The sequence below is a fragment of the Sceloporus undulatus genome, chromosome 2 (genome assembly GCF_019175285.1).
Source record: "Sceloporus undulatus isolate JIND9_A2432 ecotype Alabama chromosome 2, SceUnd_v1.1, whole genome shotgun sequence".
Taxonomy (NCBI): Eukaryota; Metazoa; Chordata; class Lepidosauria; order Squamata; family Phrynosomatidae; genus Sceloporus; species Sceloporus undulatus.
In genome coordinates, this window is record NC_056523.1 from 245,100,877 (window position 1) to 245,126,073 (window position 25,197).

Genomic DNA, 25,197 nt, shown 5'->3' on the forward strand with positions numbered 1-25,197 from the left:
ATAATAATAATAATAATAATAATAATAATAATAATAATAATAATAATAATGATAATACTCATCTCTCCTTCCCTGTTTTGATATTAGGATATTACTGGGATTACTATGTAGCCTGGGATCTGATGTCCAGGCTACATAGGAAATATAGTTCTCCAAGGCTCCTGAGTTCAATGAAGTAAAAAATCCAAACAAACCCTAAAAAGGGTCCAGAGGACTTCACATTTTAGAAATATAAGACATAACTAATGAAACAACATTGCCTCACTATAAGACCCTTATCACACAACAAAACAAGGTGGAAAAGAAGCTGAAGAGCAGCAGCTTTCTCCTTGTCTTGCCGCATGATGTTATAGTGCTTAAGTTTTCTTCCCGTAGGAGATGGTTGTAAAAGCATGCCTTTTCCTACAGGAAGAGAAGTGCTACGACATCATGCAGGAAGGTGCAGAGAAAGTGGCTACTCTCTGGCTCCATTTCTGCTTTGTTTTCTCATGGGATAAGGTTTAAGGAATCTTATTTTGGAATGTCAGGAAACACATTTCCCAGATTTTGTTATTTTTCATTTTGTTAATGGATTCCATGCTTTTTCTTCTATTGTTCCTGTTGCAATTTAATTATATATAATATTTTTATGTAAACATAATGCAATGTATATTTTTATTCTACTGGATATTTGCTGTAACAAATTTATTTTGATATTTAGAGGCAGCATATTTGCTTCTGTGATACCTTTTTGTGCAGGTATTTTCTTTCCTTTCTTTTCAGTCAGGTATCTCACAAATGGTAGCTGGCTGAAACTAAATTTATTCAACAAAGATTGCCCTTGTCCAATTTCACCTGTAGAAAAAATGCAAATGGCAAAGGAAACAGGGAAACTGTGCATCTACCATGAGTTGCCATGATCTTTTTGAACAGAAAATTCTGGCTAATTTTAAAATTCCTGTTGCAGCCAAGCATTTGGACTGCAGTTTGTTCAAACTGGCCACCAACAGAAAAGAACCAAAATAAACTGAAGACATGCTTCTCTTTGCAAGTACTATTAGTAAGAGTGTTTTGTTAAAATCTATAATGATTAGGTTTGTCTTTTACAACCCAATGCAGGAGCAACACTATGGGGATATGGGCCACACCAGGTGGCACCCTATGCGGGGGATGACACAACTGCTTCCCAAACATCTGCCTTTGGGTAGAAATGGGCTGTGGGTTCACCTGTGTCCTTTTAAAATTTTGAAGAGATGGTATGAGGGGGCAAGGCTCAGTGGGAGGAGAAAGGAAAACCCAAATTAAAAAAAATTCTTTAAAAACAACACATCTTACCAAATTTTCACTTTAACCACATGAAACTATGCATACATAAATATATTTAGGAGGTATTGATGATATTTTAATTTAAAGGTATAATTATAATTTTACTAGTTGTTTATGTTACAACTATTGTCATTACTTTCAGTGATATACAGGAATTACGTTTTATGAGTAACATTGATACAAAAAACCTTGCTAAGGATTCTTTATGCTTTGGGAGGAGGTCAAGAAGTGGGGGGTGAAACCATGAGTCTCCACATCAGGGGACCCACTGACCTAGTTTCCATCACATCCAATCAATATTTCAAGTTTTCCCATGATGGAAGCATCCCTGGATCCACCCCTAAAGACTTTTCTTGTACAGTTTTAAAGAGGTTTTGTGAACCAGTGGTTGAATGCTTACCTGGACCTGTTTCCTCACCAACATCAGTGCTTTCTGCTGCACATGAAGGATGGATATGCAATTCATCCATGTAGTCAGTAATACTGCCTGGCAGAGGAATAGATGAGATGATGGTTGTTTGTGATATGGGGTCGGCATTACCACTCAGTGTCTCTTCAGTATCTTGAGAGCTTGATGGAAGAACAGTTTGCACCCAGGCCTCTAAAATAGCAGGATAAGGATTATTCACACAGAAGCAGGAGTCTTTTGCAAATAATGTGCATCAATGCTTTTGGAGAAAGTTATTTTTTTGATTATGACTCCCAGAATCCCCCAGCCAGCAGAAGCAATGGCTATTACTAACAATGTCAGCTGGGTTGCTCTGGGATTGATAGTCCAAACGAATATTTTGACTTCTGATGTGCATGTAGTTACCACTATATTGCTTTTTAAGAAAGAGTAAGCTATAATCTTAATACTTTAAATGCAACTGCTACCTCTGATGATTTTGCATGGGAACATATTTAAATGATTGTGACTTCTTTAAGTTGCCTGGAGGTTCAGTAATAGTATGCATCAAATAGAGCAGATTTAGAATAAACCCTTTACATATTTACATTGAATCAATAGGATTTAAATTCAAAAGATTACAGCTACAGTCTGCATTCTGGATTAAATAAAAGCATGCGACCAGAAGATAGGCCAGAAAAGCTCAAGATCAGTGAACAATTACTGCAGTGTTGCTTGCTGACTATTGTTCTAATCAGATGATAAAAATCACGATGCAAGCCATATGTCTTGTGATACAGTTGTGCTGAGGGAGGAGGAGCAGATATTGGTCTGGAGAGATGTTACTGGAGAAATGTAGATAATGTTTCTAGCAGAAACATGAGCATACCCATGCCCCCTATTAGAGAGTATTCTTTAAATAATTTTGGAACATTTACATTTTCAAATTGAATATTTGCTCCCTGAACATGTGGAAGAGCCTTATATTTAGTTGTCCCTGCAGCAATGAAATCTTGGTACCTTCAGGAAGAAGATGGAAGAGATATGTGCAAATGGAATAGAAGTTTATGTGAGAGTCAGAAGGTGGGTTAGGGGAAAGAAGGAGGTGGAGGGCAGAAAGTTGGAGGAGAGAACCCGGTGCGATAAAGTTCTATGAACTGTACCACACCAGGTTCTCAGCCCGGCCCGGCAGGAAACGGAACGAGTGGGGGACGGATTTTACCTCACACACTCGGCCCTCACTCGTTCCATTCCCCCTCTCTTCCCTTCCCGTTCCATTCCAGAGGGAATGCTTTTTGAGAACTGTTCAGAACAGTTCTCAAAAATTTCCCCCTCTGGAACGGATTAAAAACGGAAGAGAGGGGGAACGGAATGAGTGAGGGACGGGTGCGTGTGGTAAAATCCGTCCCCTACTCGTTCCGCACTCGTCCCTGCTCCTTCTGTTCCGTGCTCAGAACAGAACGGAAGGACGCAGAGCGATAATCTTCTGGTCCAGAAAGAGTGAGAAAGCAAGATGTTTGCAAATATGAGAAGAGTGAGGCAGTATGATGTAAAGGGGTGAAAGGAGAACATGAATTGTGGTGGCAGCTTACATGTCAGGGGTTTTGTGAATCTGTTTTAAAGGTGTTACTGAAGGTGCTAAGCACTATCTGCCAAACAGGTTCATAACTTTGGATTGCTGCTTTAAAGTTCGTACAAAAATGCAAAGCACATTCACTGCCCTGTTGATGTGGAACCTACCAGCCACAATGGTAGGATGAAAGACAGAGACCAGTAAAAAAGTATATTATCTAGTTTCAAAATAATGTTGTAACCATGAATTATAAGCATATTTTCTCATGACCAGTATGCTCCTTTCCTATTCTTTCTTCATACCAGTCTCTAAGAGCCTTAGCTGTCCCAAGGAATTGGGGAAGGATGGACCTGCTCACTAGCCTTCCTTTCCTTTCTCTCCCACTAACAGACCGTGATATCAGACTTCCACCAACAAAATGAAGAAGTTATATGGGGAACAGTTGCTGGATGGATACAAACACTTTCATTCCTTGACTCACTTGGGGAAAAATGGTGGCTTTTAGTGACTTCCATAGCCCATATCTCCAGCATATGTCTTGGTGTTATTTTGAGGGGTCATTGTGAAGGTTGGAATTCTCTACCAGCTTGGTGCAATGACCAAATCCTTCTAATTCACCTTTCCACCATTGCAGCTCCTCCAACATAGCTATTTCTAAGCTGTCATATGTGGGGGAGGGGCTGAGAAGTATTCTGCCATATTCTTATTGCTAGATTCACAACTGTGCCATCATCTACCAGGACCTCTGAAGGATTCCTGAGAAATCTTGGAGAATGCCCCATCATGGTACATCAATAACAAATAGTTGAAAATTGTAGTCCCCCAAAAGTAAGTTTCCTAAGCTCTGGAAATGACGCAAATCAAGGCTATATTGGCGTTTTGGAGTCACAGTTGTTTGATGCAACAGAAACATTTTTTTCTATGCCTGAAAGAGTGAAGGCATTTTTCATAAACTTCTCTGTCTCTTATCTTATACTGGTCAAGGATGACAAGTCAGAAAGTAACTCAATGAAGGAAACTCATCACATAATTTTCTTTCATAGTCTTTCTTTCTGTTTACTATGGACAAACCTGGAACTATTTGCAGAAATGGTTGCACTTAAATGTGATGTGCTCAATAGCTCTAATCTAGGTAAGTAATCCTTGGTTACCTACTAATGGCCCTACCTTTCAATGGTGGTGGGATAGTGTCTCCCATGTCAGACAGGCATTTGCTGAAGAGCCAAAGTAAAAGTGCCAAATTGCTAATAGGTAGCAGCAGTAGTGTGTGGGGCAGTGGTAGAGGATCTGTTAGAGACAACAGCAGTGGCACTCTAGATAACGTTTGATACACCTGCTCAGAAAGAGGCATGGTAAACTCCTTTTGAAAGTCTATTACCATAAAAACTTTGATGAGTCAATCCAAAATAAAACAAGAAATTGATCCAGAAGATGACATTCCCATGTAGAAATGCACTCAACAAGCTGTTGGGGTACAGCAGAGAACAACCATAAGTAACACTGATGATAATGACACAACTAGACTCAAGCCAAAAGGACTCATGCAGCTGTTGACATGCTCAGAGGTGAAATGAAAGTCTGAAGCTGCACAACACATTATAGGAACATGGAATGTGAAAAGCATGCATTGTGGAAGTTAGACATAGTAAAACAAGAAGTGGAACATATAAACATTGCAGTACTTGGTGTGAGTGAGCTAAAGTGACCAAGACGAAATGTAGCAAAAGCAGTCAAAGGATAAAATGCAAAGTCTGACTGACTCACATCAATCAGGAAAAAACCCATCAATATAAACATAATCCACATTTATGCCCCAAGTACAGAGGATGAAGAAACAGAAATGGAAAGTTTCTTGTGCTGGAGTCCAGGAGGAAACTGATCACACACCCAAACAGGACTTTTTGATAATCATAGGTGATTGGGTTGCAAAAGGGGAAAAAAAGCAGAATAAAATATTGTAGGAAAATTTGGCCTAGGATCAAGAAATGAAACAATTATCCTCCCATTGCAGGTCCAATCTTTAGAATCTTCAGAATATTATATATCAGTTTCCTGACATTCAAGCAGCATGATTTTCAACCATTTTTAGATGTTTTAAAATATTCTTTCCATTCCTTTGGAAAAGACCTGTTCAACAGTGGAACATGCTTCCTCAGGGTGTAGTGGTGGTCTCCTTCTTTGGAGGTTTTTAAGCTGAGGCTGGATGGCCATCTGTTGTGAGTGCTTTGACTGTGTATTCCTACATGGCATAATGGAGTTGGACTGGATGGTGGTCTCTTGGCGGAAATCAGGGAAAAGTGGGGGTTTAAACAGACATTAGCCCATGAAAATCATGCAATTTTCATACGACGTTGCAATTACATAGGACTTATCCCAGAAATCACATGAATGATTTGTTGCTGGTTATTACCTATTTATTGCCAGGATAAGTCCTCTTTAATCGCGATGCATGTGAAAATCTTCACTGAGATTGCATGATTTTCATGGGCTAATGTCTGTCTAAACCACTGCTTTCCTCCTGATTTCTCTCCGTGTGATAAAGTCCTATGATTCTATGATTTCAAGTATATTTATGTACAACAGTGGTGGGGTACCCTGTGGTCTTGGGATGTTCTTGGATATTAAATTTCATGAGCCATGACCAGTGGTCCCCAAAGTATTCTTGCTGACTTCAGATTTCAGAATTTCCTTTATGGTCATTTAGTAACTGTGAATGAGGTTTCGACTTTGTGTGCTTTACCTGTTTTGTTTTGGCTTTCATCACTTGGAAAAATGGCATTGCTTTTTTTCTTCCAGAGCCAAGGCTGGGATGACATGGGAATATTTTCTTCTGATGTAAAATACATGTCTACAGGGAAATAAAATATCAACATTATTTTTTTCATATCATTCATTCATGTAGAGAATCTTGTTTATATATCAATTAAACAATTAGGTTCTTTCTAGTTAAAATGATAGATTTAGCTAAACTGCTTCTGCTCTGATTTGTAATTAATTGAGACAACCAGATAAATTTACTGGACATTTCCTTGGTGTCTAAAAAGTTAACTCAGATATCAAATTATCTATTCTTTGTTATAGACAAAGACTCAGTCACCTCCCATTGACTACCCTGTTTACTTTGTTTTAACAATTTTAATTGTATTGTTTATTATAGTTATTGTTATTAATTTTGGGTTTGTGGTGGATTAGTGGGTGAGTTTATGAGTGATTTTATTGTATTGTATTTATATTTTAAAGTTGTAAGCCATCTCAATCTCATTGGAGAGGCGGGGTATAACCAAATATTTTTGTTGTTGTTGTTAAAACCCACAGAAGCTGGTCACTCCATTGTGAGCACAGCGTAGTGTAGTAGCTACAACTGCTCCCAATATGGAGAGGATTGTGCTGTATTTGCCTGGCATGTGTTGCTAAAGATGAGGACTCTGTCAGGAGTGGGGGTGGGGGGGAAGCAAGGTGGAATTCATCACCACAAACATAGTTGTGGTTTCTAAGTCAGACTTTGATGAACTATGCAGTAAAATCTCTATGCCTGACAGAATCCAGAGGGCAAATGTAATAGTTGTCCCTCATTCACATTTTTAAATACCACAAGTTCTTTTTTGGCATATTTTTTGAAGAAAATTTTGAATTTTGGAAGGATCTTATCCAAAAGAACAATTATGTCATGTAGAAGACAAACATAACATGTTGATAATGAAGAAATATACCAAATTAAACTCTACATCAGATGGTTATTGGGTTTCACATCATGTACCAGTGGAAATGATCTAAGACAGTGGTCCCCAAACTGTGCTCTTTAAGGGATTTTGGACTTCAGCTCCCAGAATCCAAGACTATTAGCCAACATGACTGAGGTTTCTGGGAGCTAAAGTCCAAATAAAGGACACAGTTTGGGGACCACTGATCTAAGGGTTTCAACAGACCACAAGCTAAACATGAGTCAACAGTGTGATATGGTGGCTAAGAAAGCCAATGCAGTTTATAAACTGTATCAACAGGAATAGAGTGTCGAGATTAAGAGGAATAATAGTGTCACTTTATTCTGTTTTCTTCTGATGTCACCTGGAATACTGTGTCCAGTTCTGGATGCCACTGTTCAAGAAAAATATTGACAAACTGGAATGTATCCAGGCCAGAGTGACCAAGAACATCAAAGGTCTGGAAATAAAGCCTTAGACCTTAGGGAGCTGGGTATATTTAGCTTAAAGAAGAGAGGATTGAAAGATGCCATGATAGCCATCTCTAAAAATCTGAGGAGATGTCATGTAGAAGACAAACACACTGCAGAAATAATCCAGTTTGAGACTGCTTTGACTGCCCTGGCTCAATGCTAGGGAATTCTTGGAACTGTAGTTTTGTGAGACATTTAGCCTTCTCTGTCAGACAGCTCTGGTGCCACAATAAACTACAATTTCCGTGATTCCCTAGTCCTGAGCCAGGACAGTAAAAGCAGTCTCAAACTGGATTATTTCTACAGTGTGTTTTGGACCTGCGATATGAACTTATTGACATAAATTGCAACAAAAAAGTTTCCATCTAAACAGTAGGAAGAACAGTGGAGCAGACTGCCTTTGAGACAGCCTTTTGTGGTTTTTAAACAGAATTTTAATGTCTGTCTCTTGGGATTGCCTTAGTTGTTTATCACTGCATGACTGGGAGTTGGACTACCTGGCCCTTATTGTTCCTTCCAGCTCTCTGATTCTATGTTTCTACTGTATTTCACTTTCTGTCTAGGCCTGATTCAGTTTGCTTTGCTTTCTGGAGCTGGAAAGGAGGAAAAACAAGTGGATGGTGTAACTGAAAGTCCCTGTAGGAAGCCCTAGTAGAGGGCCTGTTACAACTGAAATATGTAAGGAATGTGACAGAATCTGCAGAAATCTGCTGTGAAAAGTTTGCAGGAAACTTTTAGTATAAAATTGCTCATGGCTGCTTTGAACTTGATTTTTACATTAGTGTGGTTTCTATGGAGGCTGCCACTGCACTGTGCCCTCTGGTTTTGTGGGATCATTCTTGATGGTTTTAGCCTGAGGAGGCATGCAAAGGATGCTAGCAAAAGTTCAGAACACTTCCAGTATATTAAATCACATTAATTAAACCTAAATGGAGAAATTAGGCTAGGTAGATCTAGGAGGGGATCCACAGGGATGTAAACCTTCACTTATTTAATTATTTCTCGGGTACAAGAAAAAAATTCAGCAGTTTTTCTCTGCTGAATGAGGTTATGGTTTCTTTGGTGTGCTTTTAATTTTTTTTTGCATTTCAGTGTTTTTTTCTGTACAGAAGTCAAAACACAACATTTTAATGCAAAAACGTGATTTTTTTGCACAAAATGCAGCAAAAATGGGGGCAGGGGAATTAGACCTTTTATTCTTGCTCAAGGACAAAAAAGGATCATCTAGTAGTTCACATGTAGGACATCTCACTGTGTTGACAAGATGAGAAGAATTGTGAATATCCTTTACATCCCTAGTGGTCATTGCCTTTGTGTGAGAGGAAATGGTCTCTGCTTCTGTTATTTATTTATTATTATTTATTTATTCAATTTATACCCTATTTTTCCCCTCCTAGAGACCCAAGGCACTTTGCCTTGAAGGCCATGTTGTTTAGATCCCAGAAAACTTTACTAATAACAACTACAAATGTCTATTTTATTTACTTATTTATTGAATTAACTTATTTCCCTGTCTTTCTCCTAACATAAGGGTCCAACATGGCTTACTGCAGAGTTAGACAAGGTACACATTTTAAAAACCTGGATAAAAAAGATTTTTAAATAAATAAATTAAAACACCTGATCTAGTTAGTCCATTTACCAGAAATGTGAATTCAGGCTTTTGTGGTAGATATTTTCACTTTCCAGTATTTCTCAACACACCATTGTGCACTATTCATCTTTGGTTGTCTGGAAATAAGGGGCCATGGCACTGCTAAAATCAAATAGTTATATCTCAAACTGACCAAATCCTTTGCCACTTGATTATCCAAAGAGATAATCAAGATCTCAGTTGGCTGAAGGTATTAAAAGCCAATCAGAGGGGTATTTTATTGACAGCATTCACAAAATGATAAGACTCATTTTGTCTTGTGGGATAATGTAATTGATCTAATGGATTAGTCTTTCTTGGAAGTGAAGTCTTTTAGTGTATGCATGGCTATAATTTATTCTTTTTCCTTTGATTGTAGATAGATCTTCATCAGCAATTCCTCCTATTTGTACAGCAGGCTTGAAGAAGGATCCTGAAGATGAGATACAAAGGACTAGCTTGTTTAGTTACCTAAAGGAATGACCTCAGGACAGATCAGTACTCAAGTCTTGTTTTTCAAGGGTATGTTCTGGTCTATGAAATATAATGAAGAACATGACCACCAGCAAGTCCTGACAACATCAGCCATTACAGCAGATGGAGAGTAATGGGCATTGGTACCTTTCTCTTTCTAATAAACTCTCTCACGCTCTTTGATTAATATCCATCCACCTTTGCTTGCATTACCACACAAACATACTCACAGGCATTTTATTCCTGTTCCCCACAGTTACATTCAATTACTACCACATAAACTTTCCATATACTATGCGTTCAGTGTTTCTGCTCTGCGTACATTTCTAACCACATAGCTGTTTCAGCTGCTCAGGTTGCTTAGCCTTGGGCAATCCAGTTGCCTAACATTATTGCCTAACCATTTACTTCATTCTGTCCCTTGAACTACTTCCAGATCCTTAGCTGTTGTGTGTGTGGTTTTTTTTTAAACACGCACACACCATATGCCTTTAGGGCTGACTGCCTTCCTACCCCTAGCAAAAATAATTGAAGCCAAATTTATATACAAGGAATGATCTATGAATACAATTAACAGATAAAGCAGTAGAACAAGAGCATAGCAATTAATACCTCCCATTATTACTCGCTATAATTTATTATGCTTATGTTATTTCTTTGCCCTTTGGCAGTGCTGTACTTTGTTCCAACTGATCAAATTAAAATTATACATGCTGAGGGAATAAATTGCAGAATTATTCTAGCTGTCCAATTTACCCTAACAATTATGTATGGTATATTGAGTGGGGGCAAAAACTACTTATTTCACTAATTAGAATATTGCTCAAATTATGTTAGGAATCCTTAGCACTTATATAAAGGCATTAGGTGTTTAAAATGGTCCACAGATAATTGACCTCCCATAATCCTGAACTAGTGATGCAAAGGCTGAAATTCTTTAAAATTCACTTACCTTGAAGTACATCCCTCTGAGTTTGTTGGGACTTACATTTGAGCAGACATATGTAGGATTTCACAGCAATTTCATCTTTTTCCCCACTTGCTAGAAATTAAGCAGTACTTCAAGTCTAAGCAATTTCTTTTAATCATCACAAACCTCTTCCTACTTACTTCTACTTGAACATGAGTGAACACTGCGATGTGGTAGCTAAAAAAGCCAATACACATCAATAAAAGTATAGTGTTTAGATCAAGAGAAGTAATAGTGCCACTGTATTCTGCTTTGGTCAGGCCCCACCTGGAATATTGTGTCCAGTTCTGGGCACCACAATTTAAAAAGGACATTGAGAAACTGGAGGGTGTCCAAAGAAGGGCAACTAAAATGGTGAAGGGTCTGGAAACCATGTCCTATGAGGAACGACTTAGGGAGCTGGGGATGTTTAGCGTGGAGAAAAGAAGATTAAGAGGTGATATGATAGCCCTGTTCAAATATTTGAAGGGATGTCATATTGAGGAGGGAGCAGGCTTGTTTTCTGCTGCTCCAGAGAACAGGACCTGGAACAATGGATGCAAGCTACAGGAAAAGAGATTCCATCTCAACTTTCGGAGGAACTTCGTGACAGTAAGGTCTGTTCAACAGTGGAAAACACTCCCTCAGAGTGTAGTGGAGTCTCCTTCCTTAGAGGTCTTTAAACAGAGGCTGGATGGCCATCTATTGGGGATGCTTTGATTTGGATTTCCTGCATGGCAGGGGGTTGGACTGGATGGCCCTTGCGGTCTCTTCCAACTCTATGATTCTATGATTCTACTTGAGAAACTTGATCTTCCTTCAGTACCATATATACTGGCCTAATTCATACCTGCTAGGCCAATATGTGGATTGGAATACAGATTATTATCAATATTTTCATTTTCTGCATGTTGTGATGTAGTTCAAAATTCCAAAAAGGCATCAAAATGCATTTCACAATGCATGTCTTCAGAATTAGTATTTTGGTCATAGGATTGTATTCTAAATACAAGGTTTTCAACCTAAATACAAGGTTTTCAATCTGATTTTTTTTAATTAGTCATTTCATGCATATTTTGTTTTCAATTAGAAGATTAATGCTGAAATAGAAAAAACATGGAAACACATGAGAAAGTTAATAGGCTGGAAACAGACTGATTCATCTGTGTCTAGTAAATCCACAATTTGTGGTGGAACAAAGGGGCATAATTCCCCTATGGCATAATCCTAGCAACAATGGTCAGACCTATGTTCAGTTGTAGGCATTGCAAGATGGCTATTGCCAATGTGTATGTAGCTTACAAGATAGCATTACAAGATCAAGCCAAGTAATGGGGAGCCTGAAGGTAAGGTATAAGAGGCACCTGTCAAAATTGGGTCCTCCCAGTCGTGCTAAACAGACCACCAAGACCCACCTATATCCAAGCAAACCCATACAGCTAATATTTGGCAATGTGGCTGGTTTCTTAACCTGGACGCCTGATCCATTTAGGGCTCCATCGAATCAAATCTGAGGATCGGGAAAGAAGCAGTGAAGCCATTTCTGGAAAAGCATAACTCAAAATGTATTGGCTACAATAAATTTGGTTATAAAGTATTTTGGTTACCAATATAAGATAGGGGAAAACTAGCTTTTATAAATTTCTTTGATGTTCTAGAGGGAACATCCAGAAGGAAAATAAATCTGGTGTTCCTCTGGAGGTCTTAGTGGATGGGGCTGTTATTCTGTATCTAGCTATGAGAACACAGTCAAATACTTCTCTGTTACTCCTGCTCTCCAGTGGTCACTAAATGGTGGAGAGATTGGGGTTTGGACAAGGATAGGGAGTTGTAGCATAGTTTTGTCTGTGGAACTTTTATGCTATGTCTGTGTGATTGAGGAGCCTTATCATCATGTTAGCAAAAACTGAGAAAAAAACCATAAACCAAGGGGGCTGCATTTAAGATATTTTGAAAATAAAGTAGATTAGATGATGATTTATATTAAAATAAGAGAATTTATAGATATTGGGATATTTAACTTCATTTTGGATCAAATACATATTTCTTCTTTCATCATATGTGAAGCAGCTTTGACTAACACAAGCTACAATCCTATACTTACTTAACTAGGTTTAAACCTGATTGACTGTAATCAATTTACTTGTCAGTAGACATGTATATGATTGCAATGTAAAGCAGCTCTCTTACTTGGTATGTGAAGATATCTGATTAGTCTAGCTGTTCAGATATCCTCTACTTATTTGAGTACCCCTTTGATTTATTTAGATTTTGTTCCATACTTGGAGGCACAAAGCACTCAAATTAAGAATTAAAAATCCCCGCTTTTGGGTGCTACTTAAATTGTACAGTCCTATTTAAGTGTATTATTTCTCATTCACAATAACATTTAAATGGATGACTACTTCTTTTTATTTAATTCTGTTTAATAAGGCAGAACACAGTAATAGATGTATCATTGTGATGCATTCATTCATTAATCCAGATTAAAAATGTAGTTTTCAATTTGGAATGTAATTAGAGCTTTATTCCCTGTGAATGTGTGGTTTAGAGCTTATGGCATTAAAGGGTATTCACTCCACCCTGCATTGTGAATAAGCTCAATCTATGTGTACTTTTAACTTGTCATTTGTAATACATCTATGAAAACTTTCCAAATCAATGATTCATCAATAATATTTATCGCAAATAGGTTTACATCCAGGTTATCACCTGTAATGTATTAGTTACAAATCAATTGACACTATGGCCCTGAGATCTGATTTTCTGCAAGCAGCTGAGGGAAAAAAAGAACCAATAGTTCTTAATGAATTGGCGGCTGTTTGCTTGCATGGCAGTGAGGCAGTGAATCCACTCTAGGTTTTAGTGTGATCTTTAAAGTTGCTGTTCAGTATTCCCCCCCCCCCCCTTGTAGTATTGTAGTTTGGTGTGGCACCAGAGCCCTCTGACAGAAGAGAAGGCTAAATGTCTCTCACAACTACAATACTCAGAATTCTATAGCATTGAGCGTGGCAATTAAAGTGGAGCAAAGGCAGCCTGAGTACAGAAATATCTTAACCATTAACTGGAGAACTACCTCATGGAATCATAGAGTTGGAAGGGACCTCAAGGACCATCAAGTCCAACCCCCTGCCATGCACGAACTCACAATCAAAGCACCCCCAACAGATGACCATCCAACCTCAGTTTTAAAAACCTCCAAAGGAGGGGACTCTGCCCATGGACATAGCCGGGGTGTCCATGGGGTCCAGACCCCCCTTCCATTAGAAAAATTAATAGTGCGTGCTGCTGCGCCACCGCGCCCAAACCCCATTATAATGGTGGCACTTAGTCTGGACCTCCCCCTTTCCTAAAATCCTGGCCACCTTCCTGCTCTGCCATCCTCTAAGGCAGCATATTCCACTGTCAAATAGCTCTGACCACCAGGAAGTTCTTCCTATATTTAGGTTGAATCTCTTTTCCTGTAATTTGAATCCATTACACCTTAGTCTCTGGAAATGCATAAAACAAGTTTCTTCCACCAAACAATAGAAGTGTCAATGGCCCCATACAGACAGGCCAAAGTAAAGCTGCTTCGGGTCACTTTGGAGGTATGCTGTTTAAATGATGTGTGTGTCCTAAGAGTCCGGAAGCCATGCCAAAGCCACATTCCAGTCCTAATGACTGGATTGTGGCTTTGGCACGGCTTCTGGGCTGTTAGGATGCATGCATCATTTAAACAGCATACCTCCAAAGTGACCCAAAGCAGCTTTACTTTGGCCTGTCTATATGGGCCCTACGCCACATTTATTTGCTTTGAGGAACTTTGACAAAAATCTTACTGAAATCAAGATATGTTACATCCACAGGATTCCCTTCATCTATCAAGCCTTAACTCTATCAAAACACAGATGAGGAAAGAAATGCTGGGATGCAGTAACTAGATCAGTAGAAAAGGGGTCCTTTCACACCTTATAATTATAGCACTATGTTTCCATACAGTATATTAAATGTAGTGGGGAACCATTATCTGAAATCCTCTTTCAAATGATTATGAAAGTGTGATGTGGTCACTACGAGTGTGATGTGTGTATGTTTTATGGGAAACAGATTGGTTTGGGGGGGCGGGGGATGAGGATAATACAGAAAATCCTGCCATACAATACATAGATGACAGTGCAGAATAGTATTTTAATAAATAATAATAATAAAATTTTATTTATATACTGCCCTTCCATTGATCAGGGCGGTGAACATAGCAATAAAACACAATACAGACAGATTATAAAACATATAGATACAAAATTAAGAACAACTTAAAACCCCGATCAGCCATCCGTCTTGCCGACAATGGAGGGAGGAAGGCCATCTGGAACTTCACTCGGGGAATGCAGTTCGAAATAGAAGGGTTTTTTAAATCCCTTCTAAACTGGGCCAGGGAGGTGGCCGAGCGGAGCTCAGTAGGCAGCGTGTTCCAAAGGGCCGGGGCGACGATGGAATATGTCCTCCTCATTGTAGAGGAGAGTTTGGCCCCTGGAACCCTGAGTAATTGCTGCCCAGACGTTCTGAGGGTGCGGGGCAGAATGTATGGGAAGAGGCGGTCCTTCAGGTATCCTGGGCCCAAGCCATGTAGGGCTTTATAGGTAATCACCAACACCTTGTACTGTGCCCGGAAGCGAATAGGCAGCCAATGCAAATCTTTGAGCACAGGTGTAATATGGCTGGTCCTGGAAGTACCAGTGACCAGCCTGGCTGCCATATTCTGTACCATCTGTAGCTTCCGGGTATGATACAAGGGTTGCCCCATGTAGAGAACAAAATAAGAAAAGGACAGTTCTGAAATAAACTACATATATGAAAGTAACCTTGATTTTCAATAATTCAAATCAAAATAATAAAGCCCTTTCTTCCTGCTGTATGAGAATATGAGAATTTTTATACAATTTTAAATGAACTTTTGCCTTTCAGATTTTTTCCTGAAAAAATTAATTTGTTCAAAAATGTGATTTTATGTATGCATTTTGGTACAAAAAGGTTTACTCTGTAAAAGGTATATTTTGGTACCAAAAATTAATGATCTTTCTGCAAACAATTTCCCCCCAAAACAAATCCTAGAGAGTAAAGAATCTTAAGACCAATCACTATTTTCTCAACAGAGTGCCTCAATGTGTCATGACACATTTTCTTATCAAGGATGAGAAAGTTTGTCCATATTCTAGACACCTCCAGGTGTGTGCATTTTGGGAGAAAGGGGGAAAGAAGAGTCATTCACAACATATACCACACTGCACAATTATAGTGCTATGATTTTGCTTTGACTGGCATGGTGACAACATCATATGGAATCCTGGGGTATGCAGTTTAGGGAGGGGAATTTAGAATTCTCTGTCAAGAACTCTAATACGTCACAAAACAACAAGCCCCAGGATTCCATTGGATGCAGCTGTGGAAGTTAAAGTGCTATAATAGTGTGATATGATAGGCCCTATAACTAACCAATGAACTGAACTTTCTGGAGAGAGAAATCCCAGAAGTGCATGTGGGGTTCAGTAAAGAAGGAGGCACAAGGGACCACACTGCAAACATACAGTGGCTAATGGAAAGTACAAAGGAACATCATAATGCCATGTGCTGTGTGGTGTGTAGCGTCATGCCACCCTGGGGGCGGAGCCAGGGTGTGTGTCATATCGATGCTACGCCCCAACTCCTCCCCCAACCTGGCCTTTCCCACCGGTATGCAGAGCCCCTAAGTGGGCACTGCCTTAATTGGGTATTTGATAAAGGCTTTGTTTGGAAACTGCTTTCTTAATAAATGGGGAAAATAATACTTTGGGTAACTGTAATTGATTTAAAGCAAGGTTAGTTTGATTGTATGAGTGACTTCATTTTAATAAATACCATATATACTCAACTATAGGTTGGCCTCATGTATAAGTAGAGGGCAGGTTTTGGGACCAACATTATGGATTTTGCCATGATTCATGGATAAGTCGAGGGTAAAACCTAGAGGCTCCTTCAGTGTGTTTATGTGTGCGTGCAGCAAGAGGGACTCTAATTGAGGCTTTTTGCTTCAGCATTTCCACTTTGGTTTCTCCCTTGACTCGCCAAACAGCAGCACACAGCGCAGAGAGGGACTCTGTTTGCTTCTTTAACAGCAATCACTCACCTAGAGCTCTTCCTGCTTGGCTCAAGAGAAAAAGAAACTCTCTTCCTACCACATGGGGAAATCTGAAAGAGCTGCTATCACATTACTATACTGACTCGTAAATAAATCGACCTTGGATTTTGGGGTCAATTTTTGGGCATAATTTTTTAGACTTATAGATGAGTATATACAGTACACAGTGTGTGTGTATATATATGTGTGTGTGCAAATTGCACACTTACGGTGATTATAAGGTGGAACCTATTGGGGTGGGTTCTTGGCATAATTTGTTCAGGGGAGGTTTGCCACTGCCTTTCCCTGAGGCTGAGAGTATGTGACTTGCCCAAGATAATCATTGGGCTTCATGGCAGAGTAAAAATCAATCCCTGGTCTCCACAGTCATAGTCTAATGCTCAAACCAAATACTTAGCACTGCAATCTTTCAAAAAATAAAATTTAAATGCTGATTTCTAAAGCAAGTGAAAGATCTTGTTGAACATTACAGTTTTTGCAATAAGCAGCTTTTGCTCAATTTCTTGCTAAACAGTCAAACCACTCTGTGTGTATGTGTAAATATACATCTCTGTTAACATTTCCTCATGCTTAAGCCATTTTTAAAATGTTACAGCCTGGTCTCAGAGCCAAGAGACACAGTGGAATGTATTGCAGTGTTGCTTGAGCGAAGAAGAAGAAGAAGAAGGTGAAATTGCACAGCAAACAATGAGCTTTTGAAATATCTTTAAAATATTTCAGAGGAAGGAGTGGCTTTATGTTCAGAACATTACAGCAGCTGTTAAAGGGCTGTATCTATTCTTTAGGCCACCCCACTAAATAAACACCCAGAATTAACACCCCAAGCACCCCTTTCCCATATTGCAACAATGAAGTTCATGCAAGTATCAGCAAGTACAGACATTCTGTGTTTAAACTTTGTAAGGCTATCCTATTTCTTGTTTTAGAAGAGGGAGGTCAGGTGATTATTGCATAGTTACTGGTTCTTCCTGTTTCTAGTATCAGTGCAGCTGAGGTGGGAACTGTGGTCAGTGGACACTTTCTCTCAGAGGAGTTAATTTCTTCCCATTTAATTTGCTCCCATTTTACCCTCTTATAATCTTCCCAAAGCCTTCAGGAATGGAGTAAAATCTTCATTCTTTTTACGATGTATTTCCAATTGAAGGCATTCAGCCTTTATAAACAAGCAATCACCTCTAAGTACTTTAACAAATAAGATTATGCAAGTCAAATTTGCCACTCCCAAGAAGTCTCAGATAATAACTCTGCTGAACAAATTGTTTAGTTAAGTTTTTTAAAAAATAGAAGCTAAAGCAAACTTACCTTCTTCCATGGACTGCAAACAGAAAATTGAGGAGTTATTCAGCTTGCAGAAAGAAAAAAAGCACCACATTGCATGTAAGAATCTGACACAAAGCATGTTTAAAAATGCAGGAACCTCAACAAGGAGTAGGATATCATTTTCCATAGAAATGAAACAATGCTTTGGATGGGGAATTGGGTTTCTTATCTGTCTAGAAGTCAGGCCATTCATTAAAAGTACAGCCCAGGGTTCTGTTGCATACTCCCAGGGCCTCAGGAATACAGTTTATTTGCATTTTTGGAAATCCAGAGCTTGAAAGAGTTATTTTGTGGATTACAGTCCTCAGAACCCTCTGGCTGGGCAATGGACATTACTTCACAACCCAGAAAAATAACCTTTTGGATTACAGCTTTCACAAGCCATGGCCTTTCCGAAAGTAAAACAACAAAAACAACAACTACATTTTGTGCTGCAACTCTTGGAATCCCTCAGATAATTGGGGGGATTTGGGGTGCTTTTTCTAAGCTCTGAGGGGAAACCCCATGTGAGCATTGGGAATGTCTACAAAATATTTGTCTGGTGTTAAAATGAACATGGCATGCACTCCTTAAATGAAAGTGCTACAAGATGAAAAAAGCTATTTGCAAGAAGTATCCTTTCTGTGACCTGCAAATATGCCCGCTGTCCTTAAAACAGCTAATAGGCTATAATCTTATAAAATTATATACCACCTGAGATTAATTGCCACTGAGTTTAATATGGATTACTTCTGATTAGATGTGTACAGATTTACATTGTCAAAGTTATAACATTACTAGCAAAGTTGGCTATTCTTTTAACTACTAATTGAAACCAGATAAAAAGTCACAACATTGAAATACAGCACCCAACACTCCAAAGTTTTCCAACAGGATTTTAGATATTGGTGACTCCCACTTCAGCACCCACATATAGAAGGAACCATTCAACATGAGATGGTCATATCAAAAGCTTCAAAGTATCATAAAACTCACCCCAGAGAGTTTGCCCATCTTCTCATGCAAACCTCCAAGCAGGCATCTCAAGAGAAGGGTTTTTTAAAGTACATTGAAGCATCAGTGATCTTAAGAGTCTATGACACTTTCCCTGTCAGAGATCTTCATTGTCTAGCACTCTAGATGACAACAGCTCATCTCTGGACACATCCAACATTTCACAGATAAAAACTGGGACCAGCTGGCCAAATAATATCAGAGCATGATCAAGATGGCAGAAGTTATTAATGGGAAAGGACACCCAAGCTAGCAGAGGTTGCAACAGTTTGGTTTTGCCTGAATCTAATGGAAAGGGCAAGATTCTGCCTCCTCCTGTCCTCTCCCCTTGTTGAGCTAAATGAATGAAAACTACTTTTGCACATTAAACAGTTTGTAGCAAGTGAAGTAAACTACCATATATACTCGTTTATAAGTCTACAAATTTATGCCCAAAAATTGACCCCAAAATCCCAGGTCAACTTATTTATGGGTCACTATGGAAATGTGACAGCTTAGCAAGAAAGAGGCAAGCAGAAAGAGTCCTGTGTGATTGAGTGATATTGTTGTTTGTTTAAGAGTCTCCCTCCCACTTGTGCATCTGGCTGAAACAAAAGCTGAAATGATAAAGAAAAGCCTCAATGAGAGTTGCTCTTGCCATATGCACACATACACACTGAGCCTCCAAGTTTTACCCTCAATCTATCCACGGGTCATGGCAAAATCCATAATTTTGGCCCCAAAACCAATACATGAGGTTGACTTATAGTTGAGTATATATGGTAAGAACAAAGGGGGCAAGAGCAAGGAAGAGAGTGAACCTTTTAAAAGCAGCTGAAAAAGTGGGACAATGGAAGATTAATTGGGACTATGGAGCTGTGCAGACCGCCTCCAGCTGCGCCAGATCGGGGTCATGGCAACTGCATACCACGGTCCCAATGTAGCCTTTTCAGGGCAGAAAAGGGAGCCACAACAAGTGGCTTGTTTTTGTGCTCTGGAAAGGGCGTGATAGCCATGGTGTTGTGGTTTTAAAGTACTCCTTTGGTGCTGCATCATGTGGATGCAGTGCCAGTGGAGCACCAGGACACCACACACTATGTGAAATGGCACATGGCAACATAACCTCCTGGGGGCAGAGTTAGGCCATGAGTCATGTGGATGCCATGCCCTGACTCCACCCCAGGCCGGCCTTAATGGCTGATGTGCAAAGCCCCTATCTCTGCAAACTGGAACAGTTGGAGTGTGGTGTGAAAAGTTCTGTGGGCTTCACCAGAAGGTGGGTGGAATCCTGTGATGGGCCAAGCACAAGATGGTGTAGCCTCTGTGAAAGAAATAGCCAGATTAAAACAAAGATGGAAGCAGTGCCAATCTACTCACACAAACTGCTCATCCCCATGCTTCTGTTGATAGCAGGCCTCTGCCTCCTAATGGGGCAAATAACAGACAAGAAAAGTTCTGTATAACCTCAGTGTAGAGAGTGGGATGGAGAATTAATTCCTCCTACCATGGTGGCATGGTCTTGAAGACATCAGTGCAAATAACGTATTTAATATATCATGTAGTTTGCTGCTAGGTTTGAAATTACCTATACCACTCCCTAAACCTTAATAGTGGGTGAAACCTGAGGTCAGGCTTGTACCTTTACTTGGGTGTAAGTCTCACTGAAATTCAACGGGGCTTTCCTTTGGAGTAGACATGCTTAGACTTGTGCTGTTAAGAGTAATCTCCCTCCCTGTTGTGAGAAGACCAGTTTCCAGTTTGTTGCCTTTCTCTCTCTAGTGTCACAGAGAGACGAATGGATGCCACCAGCATGCACAAAAATAGGTGTGTTTTGTAGATTTCAGCATTGCAGATGAAATGTTGAACCTGGATAGGCAAAATAACAAGAGCTTACTGAGCTGCAAAGCTGAGCTGGCAAAGGGAGTTGTTGCAATTTGTGGCCGACAAAGGAAAGCAGAAAATATTTTCCCCCGGGAGGAGGAGGAAGATGCCAAAAGGAGTGCCTCTGAGTCATAGAAACTGTTCCTTGTCAGAATTAGGCTTAAAGGCATACTCATCTCTCCTAAACAGAGTGGAACTTTCCTTGTTCCCTTCTTATGGTATCAGCTGTCTGCTTGTCTTCTTTGTATCAGTAGCAACTACTGGACTATTATAAATGGCTAACTTTAAAGACATATGTGCTAAATTAAAAAAACCACAGATGTTTCAGTTCAGTAGCTTTTTACCTATTTTCAGCAAACCGTTTCTTTAAACAAGCAGCTTGCACTCACACATGGACCTGCTTATTTGGAGAGTCATGCAAGCTGCCTGAAATCTGCATGTAATGCATAATTAATTACAGATAGTTTCAACTAAATGGCTGCTATGTGTTTTGTTCTTACACATGAAGGGTGGTACACATGACCATGAATGGGTTTGGGGTGGGGATACTCCCAGCTTTTAGTCACAGCTTGGCAGACTAGAGGTAACAAGGTCTCCCATGAACATCCTGCCGAACTCACAGAGAGTAAGAAGTTTGATTTGGCTACATGGGCCAAATAAACTGGTCTCACCTAGTTTTTACAGTGAACTATCCAAACAATTTTCAGGATAATTGGGCTCAAATCTTTTTTTTAAATCACCTCAGGGCTTTAATCTGGAGAATAAAGGTGGGGATTTATCTCAGGTTTGATCTGAAAATCTGGAAATTTGCACAGTGCGGATTGTGCTCCATAGTGGCATTGGTGTGAGGCAAGGATGGGGTGAGGAGTTCAGAAATACATATATTCACATGTATTAGAGGTGGAGGGGGGAAAGACCTAGTAGCCATAGCAGTGCATGCTGTAATTTATTGGACTGGGGCATGTTTGAAAGGGAGAATTGTGTAGACAGTCCCAAGATCCGTCCATATCCTCTCAAATCTTTACTGCCAAGACTCTGTCCATGCCCTATGGTTGCGAGACTAGATTTATTGAACCACCTCCGTCTAACAGGGCTTCCTCTTTCACACCTCCATCTTTATATCTGTCATTATTCAGCTGCCGTATTGGCACATCCGCTCGCCGCTTTGACCATGTTTCTCCTCTTTTATCCGCCCTTCATTGGCTCCCCTTCCCATTCGCATCCGTACAAGCCGTTTGTTACTGACGTTCAAAAGCCCCTCCATGGGGTGGGGCCCCTCCTTACTTATCTACCGTCTGGTAGCCTTACATTCTCTACTCGCACCCTCCGCTCTGGTAGTCAGGGTCCTCCTGCACAATGTAGGACTACCACTGGGCACACTCCGAATTCGTCCACCTTCTCGCTGCTGCCCCGTACCGCCTGGAACCTTCTTCCCCAACATGCACACCTCTCACTTCTTTTCTCTGCCCAGTTCAAAAACTGAATTAAAGACTATATTGTTTAGAAGAAGCATTCCCAGGGTGAGCCCCTTTCCGACCCAGGAAGCCTCCTTCTAATCCCATCCAGTCAGAGCCAAGCCCTTCCTCCGTCCATCTGCTTGGTCCGGCCGCGGAGTGGAAAAATCGGCTGGACCCTGATTCCCGATGCCCCAACACCACTACTCCCTTCTCCTTTTGTGATCGGGTCTTCTTAGTGTAAGCCTGAGGGCAGGGAACCGTCTGCCTAAAAAAAAAAAAAAATTAAAAAAATTATGTACAGCGCGTGTAAACTTACAGCGGCTTTATAAATAAAGGTAATAATAATAATAATTGTCAAACAACTCACTATGGTGCATGTAGACAAACTCATGGTCACTGCGGTTTGGGATAACCCAAAGATAAACTGGATTTTCCGGTCTCCTTTCCTGCAACCACCATCTACACATTTTGCATTCAGGACTAGGATCTATGTATATTATCAGAGGAGGGGGAAATGGCTTGGGAAAATATTAATGGAATCAGGTGCATAGATCCTGCTGCCCTTACCTAAGTGATTTTACTTTGCAACTTACATAAGAAATAGCTGAAGTCTTCCCACTTATTCATCTTACCTCTTTTGACAGTGTAACAGAGAAATATGAAGTCTTAACAATTAAAATGAGCAGACATTAAAGTAAGCAAAGAATGATCACATTTCCTTTTTTTTTTTTTTTTTTTTTGCTAACTGGTTTACATAGGCATTCATTTTCTGTTTTTATAACCTCTCTGTGCAAACATTTCTATTTTTTACAACAAAAAAGCTGATAGTTAATTTTAAAATAATTATTCATTGTTATATTTACATACACAAAAAAGTAACTCATGGCTACAGTTTACACCAAACAGTAACTAGTTTCATTTGCATTTCTCACATATAACTAGGATAATTACTTTAGTTACACTTTAAAAATCTAAATGGTTTTCATTCAGATGAAACAGGGCTCAACACAAGCCAATTCTTGAAAGAGGGATATCTTCCTCCTGTGATACTAAAAATAAATGTTACAGTTAAGCTTCATAAGAAGAAAACATATTCCAAATCAAGTTATAATAGTACGTTTGTAACATTTCATCTATAGGAAAAAAAGGAAGTAACTACATCTAATTAGTTATTGCAACAATAACCTCTAAATTGATGAAAGGGAGACCATGGTTCTTATGCTTTCCTCCATCTTTACGCCACCTCACACAAAGAAAGTCTTCTGTTGCTCTCAACATTTTTTAAATGGGTGAGGATTCTGAGTCAGTGATTCCTTGACTATGAGTTGTGAGTACTCACTTTTCAAGACTACAATAAGTAGAAAGGCAATCAGAATGAACTTTTAAAATCACACACACACACAACACACCTTATTGCTCTTTGGAATAGGATCAGTTATATCATGGTTTTCTTGAGAGATAATGCTATCTATGGATTCCTGTGAAAAGTGAAAAGGCAAGACCAGCTCCATCGGGCCTGATCCCCTTCGTCCTTTTTGTGTTTGCGTCTTGTAGATTGTAAGCCTGAGGGCAGGGAACGTTAATTAAAAATATTGTATGTACAGCACTGTGTAAATTTACAGTGCTTTATAAATAAAGCTTAATATAATAATAATAATTAATATTCCTAACACAGATTACAAACAATTCAGGGAATTTTAAAAAATGAAGAGATGTTTCAGCTATACATCAGACACAGTTTGCCTTTTTTTGCTTTTTGGTTCTGAAATATTTTCTTTTCTAAGGTGCCCTCTTTTGTGGTCTGGTTGCTACTTGGTCTTCTTCGTTTTCTGGCAATATTAAAAACACAATTAAAATAATAATTAAAAAAATGTAAGTATATAGAGAAAAAACATTAAAAGTAAAACTACTGCTCCCACCCATTTTAACCTTGTCCTCCACAACCAGTTAAATGGTGGGAAAGCCTGTCCCAATAAGAAGTCATTTGTGCTGCATAGGAAAAGGGGAACAGATGAAACTAGCCTGAGAGCAGCCCTCAAAACAGCTCTATCTTACATCCCCACCAAACATGCCAACAGAGACCCACCCCACCACCACCACACACACACACACACACACTGATATGAATCTTGGATACACATGGGAGAAAAACATTAGTTTTTCAAAAACGTCTCGTGGTAATATGTTTCCCCCCCCCCCCCACCATGTCAAACAAATTGTGGATTACACATTGAAATGCGGACCACATACAGTCCGTCCTCACCTTACGCGGGGGATCCGTTCCGGATCCCTCCGCGTAAGGCGAATTCAGCCTATGCTCGAGCCCCATTGGAAACAATGGGGCTCGTGTGCGGCGGCGCGGCGGCGCAGGTGCGCGCGGGGCGCAATGGGCATGTGTGCCATTCAATTGAATGGGACACGCCGCCCCTTCCATCCCGCGCGCGCCCCGTGGCTTGAGCGCATATGCTCAATGCCGCGTATGGCGCATCTGCGTATGGCGCGGGCGCGCTGTATTGGCAATGTTGATAGTTGAGGTTATACTTGAGAATAATTTGCAATAATAATAATAATAATAATAATAATAATAATAATAATAATAATAATAATAGCAGCATCAGCCACAATGCAGAGTCATTTACAATGGCTCTTCTTGGTGGTGCGGGTGCATGACTTCCCAACCTGGAAGTACTTCTCCCAACTGGGTGCTCCCCAGATGTCACACTAGAGCCATCAGTGGCTACAAAACCTGTTGATGTATGCCAATACATCAACAAGTTGGGAAAGGTTGATTTATAATATATAAAGGCATATAACCTCCAGCTCCTTATCTATAAATCCTGGCCTGGGGTATTACAGTGTGACACACCTTATACAAAATGAAGCTTTGGATTAAAAACAATCTTGGCTTATCCTG

The 25,197-nt window shown here is 39.7% G+C and overlaps 1 protein-coding gene across 1 annotated transcript in view; it reads right to left on the reverse strand.

Moving 5' to 3' along the window:
* The window catches only part of LOC121923131, a 27,777-nt gene extending 21,185 nt beyond the window's left edge, over window positions 1-6,592 (reverse strand). Inside the window, exons 1-4 of the mRNA XM_042453268.1 lie at window positions 6,580-6,592; window positions 6,007-6,114; window positions 1,706-1,906; window positions 727-834 (exon numbers count right to left, since the gene is read on the reverse strand). Of these exons, the coding sequence (XP_042309202.1) occupies window positions 727-834; window positions 1,706-1,906; window positions 6,007-6,112 (415 nt within the window). The 5' untranslated portion in view covers window positions 6,113-6,114; window positions 6,580-6,592. The remainder of the gene's footprint in view (window positions 1-726; window positions 835-1,705; window positions 1,907-6,006; window positions 6,115-6,579) is intronic.
* Between the last annotated feature and the right edge of the window lie 18,605 nt (window positions 6,593-25,197).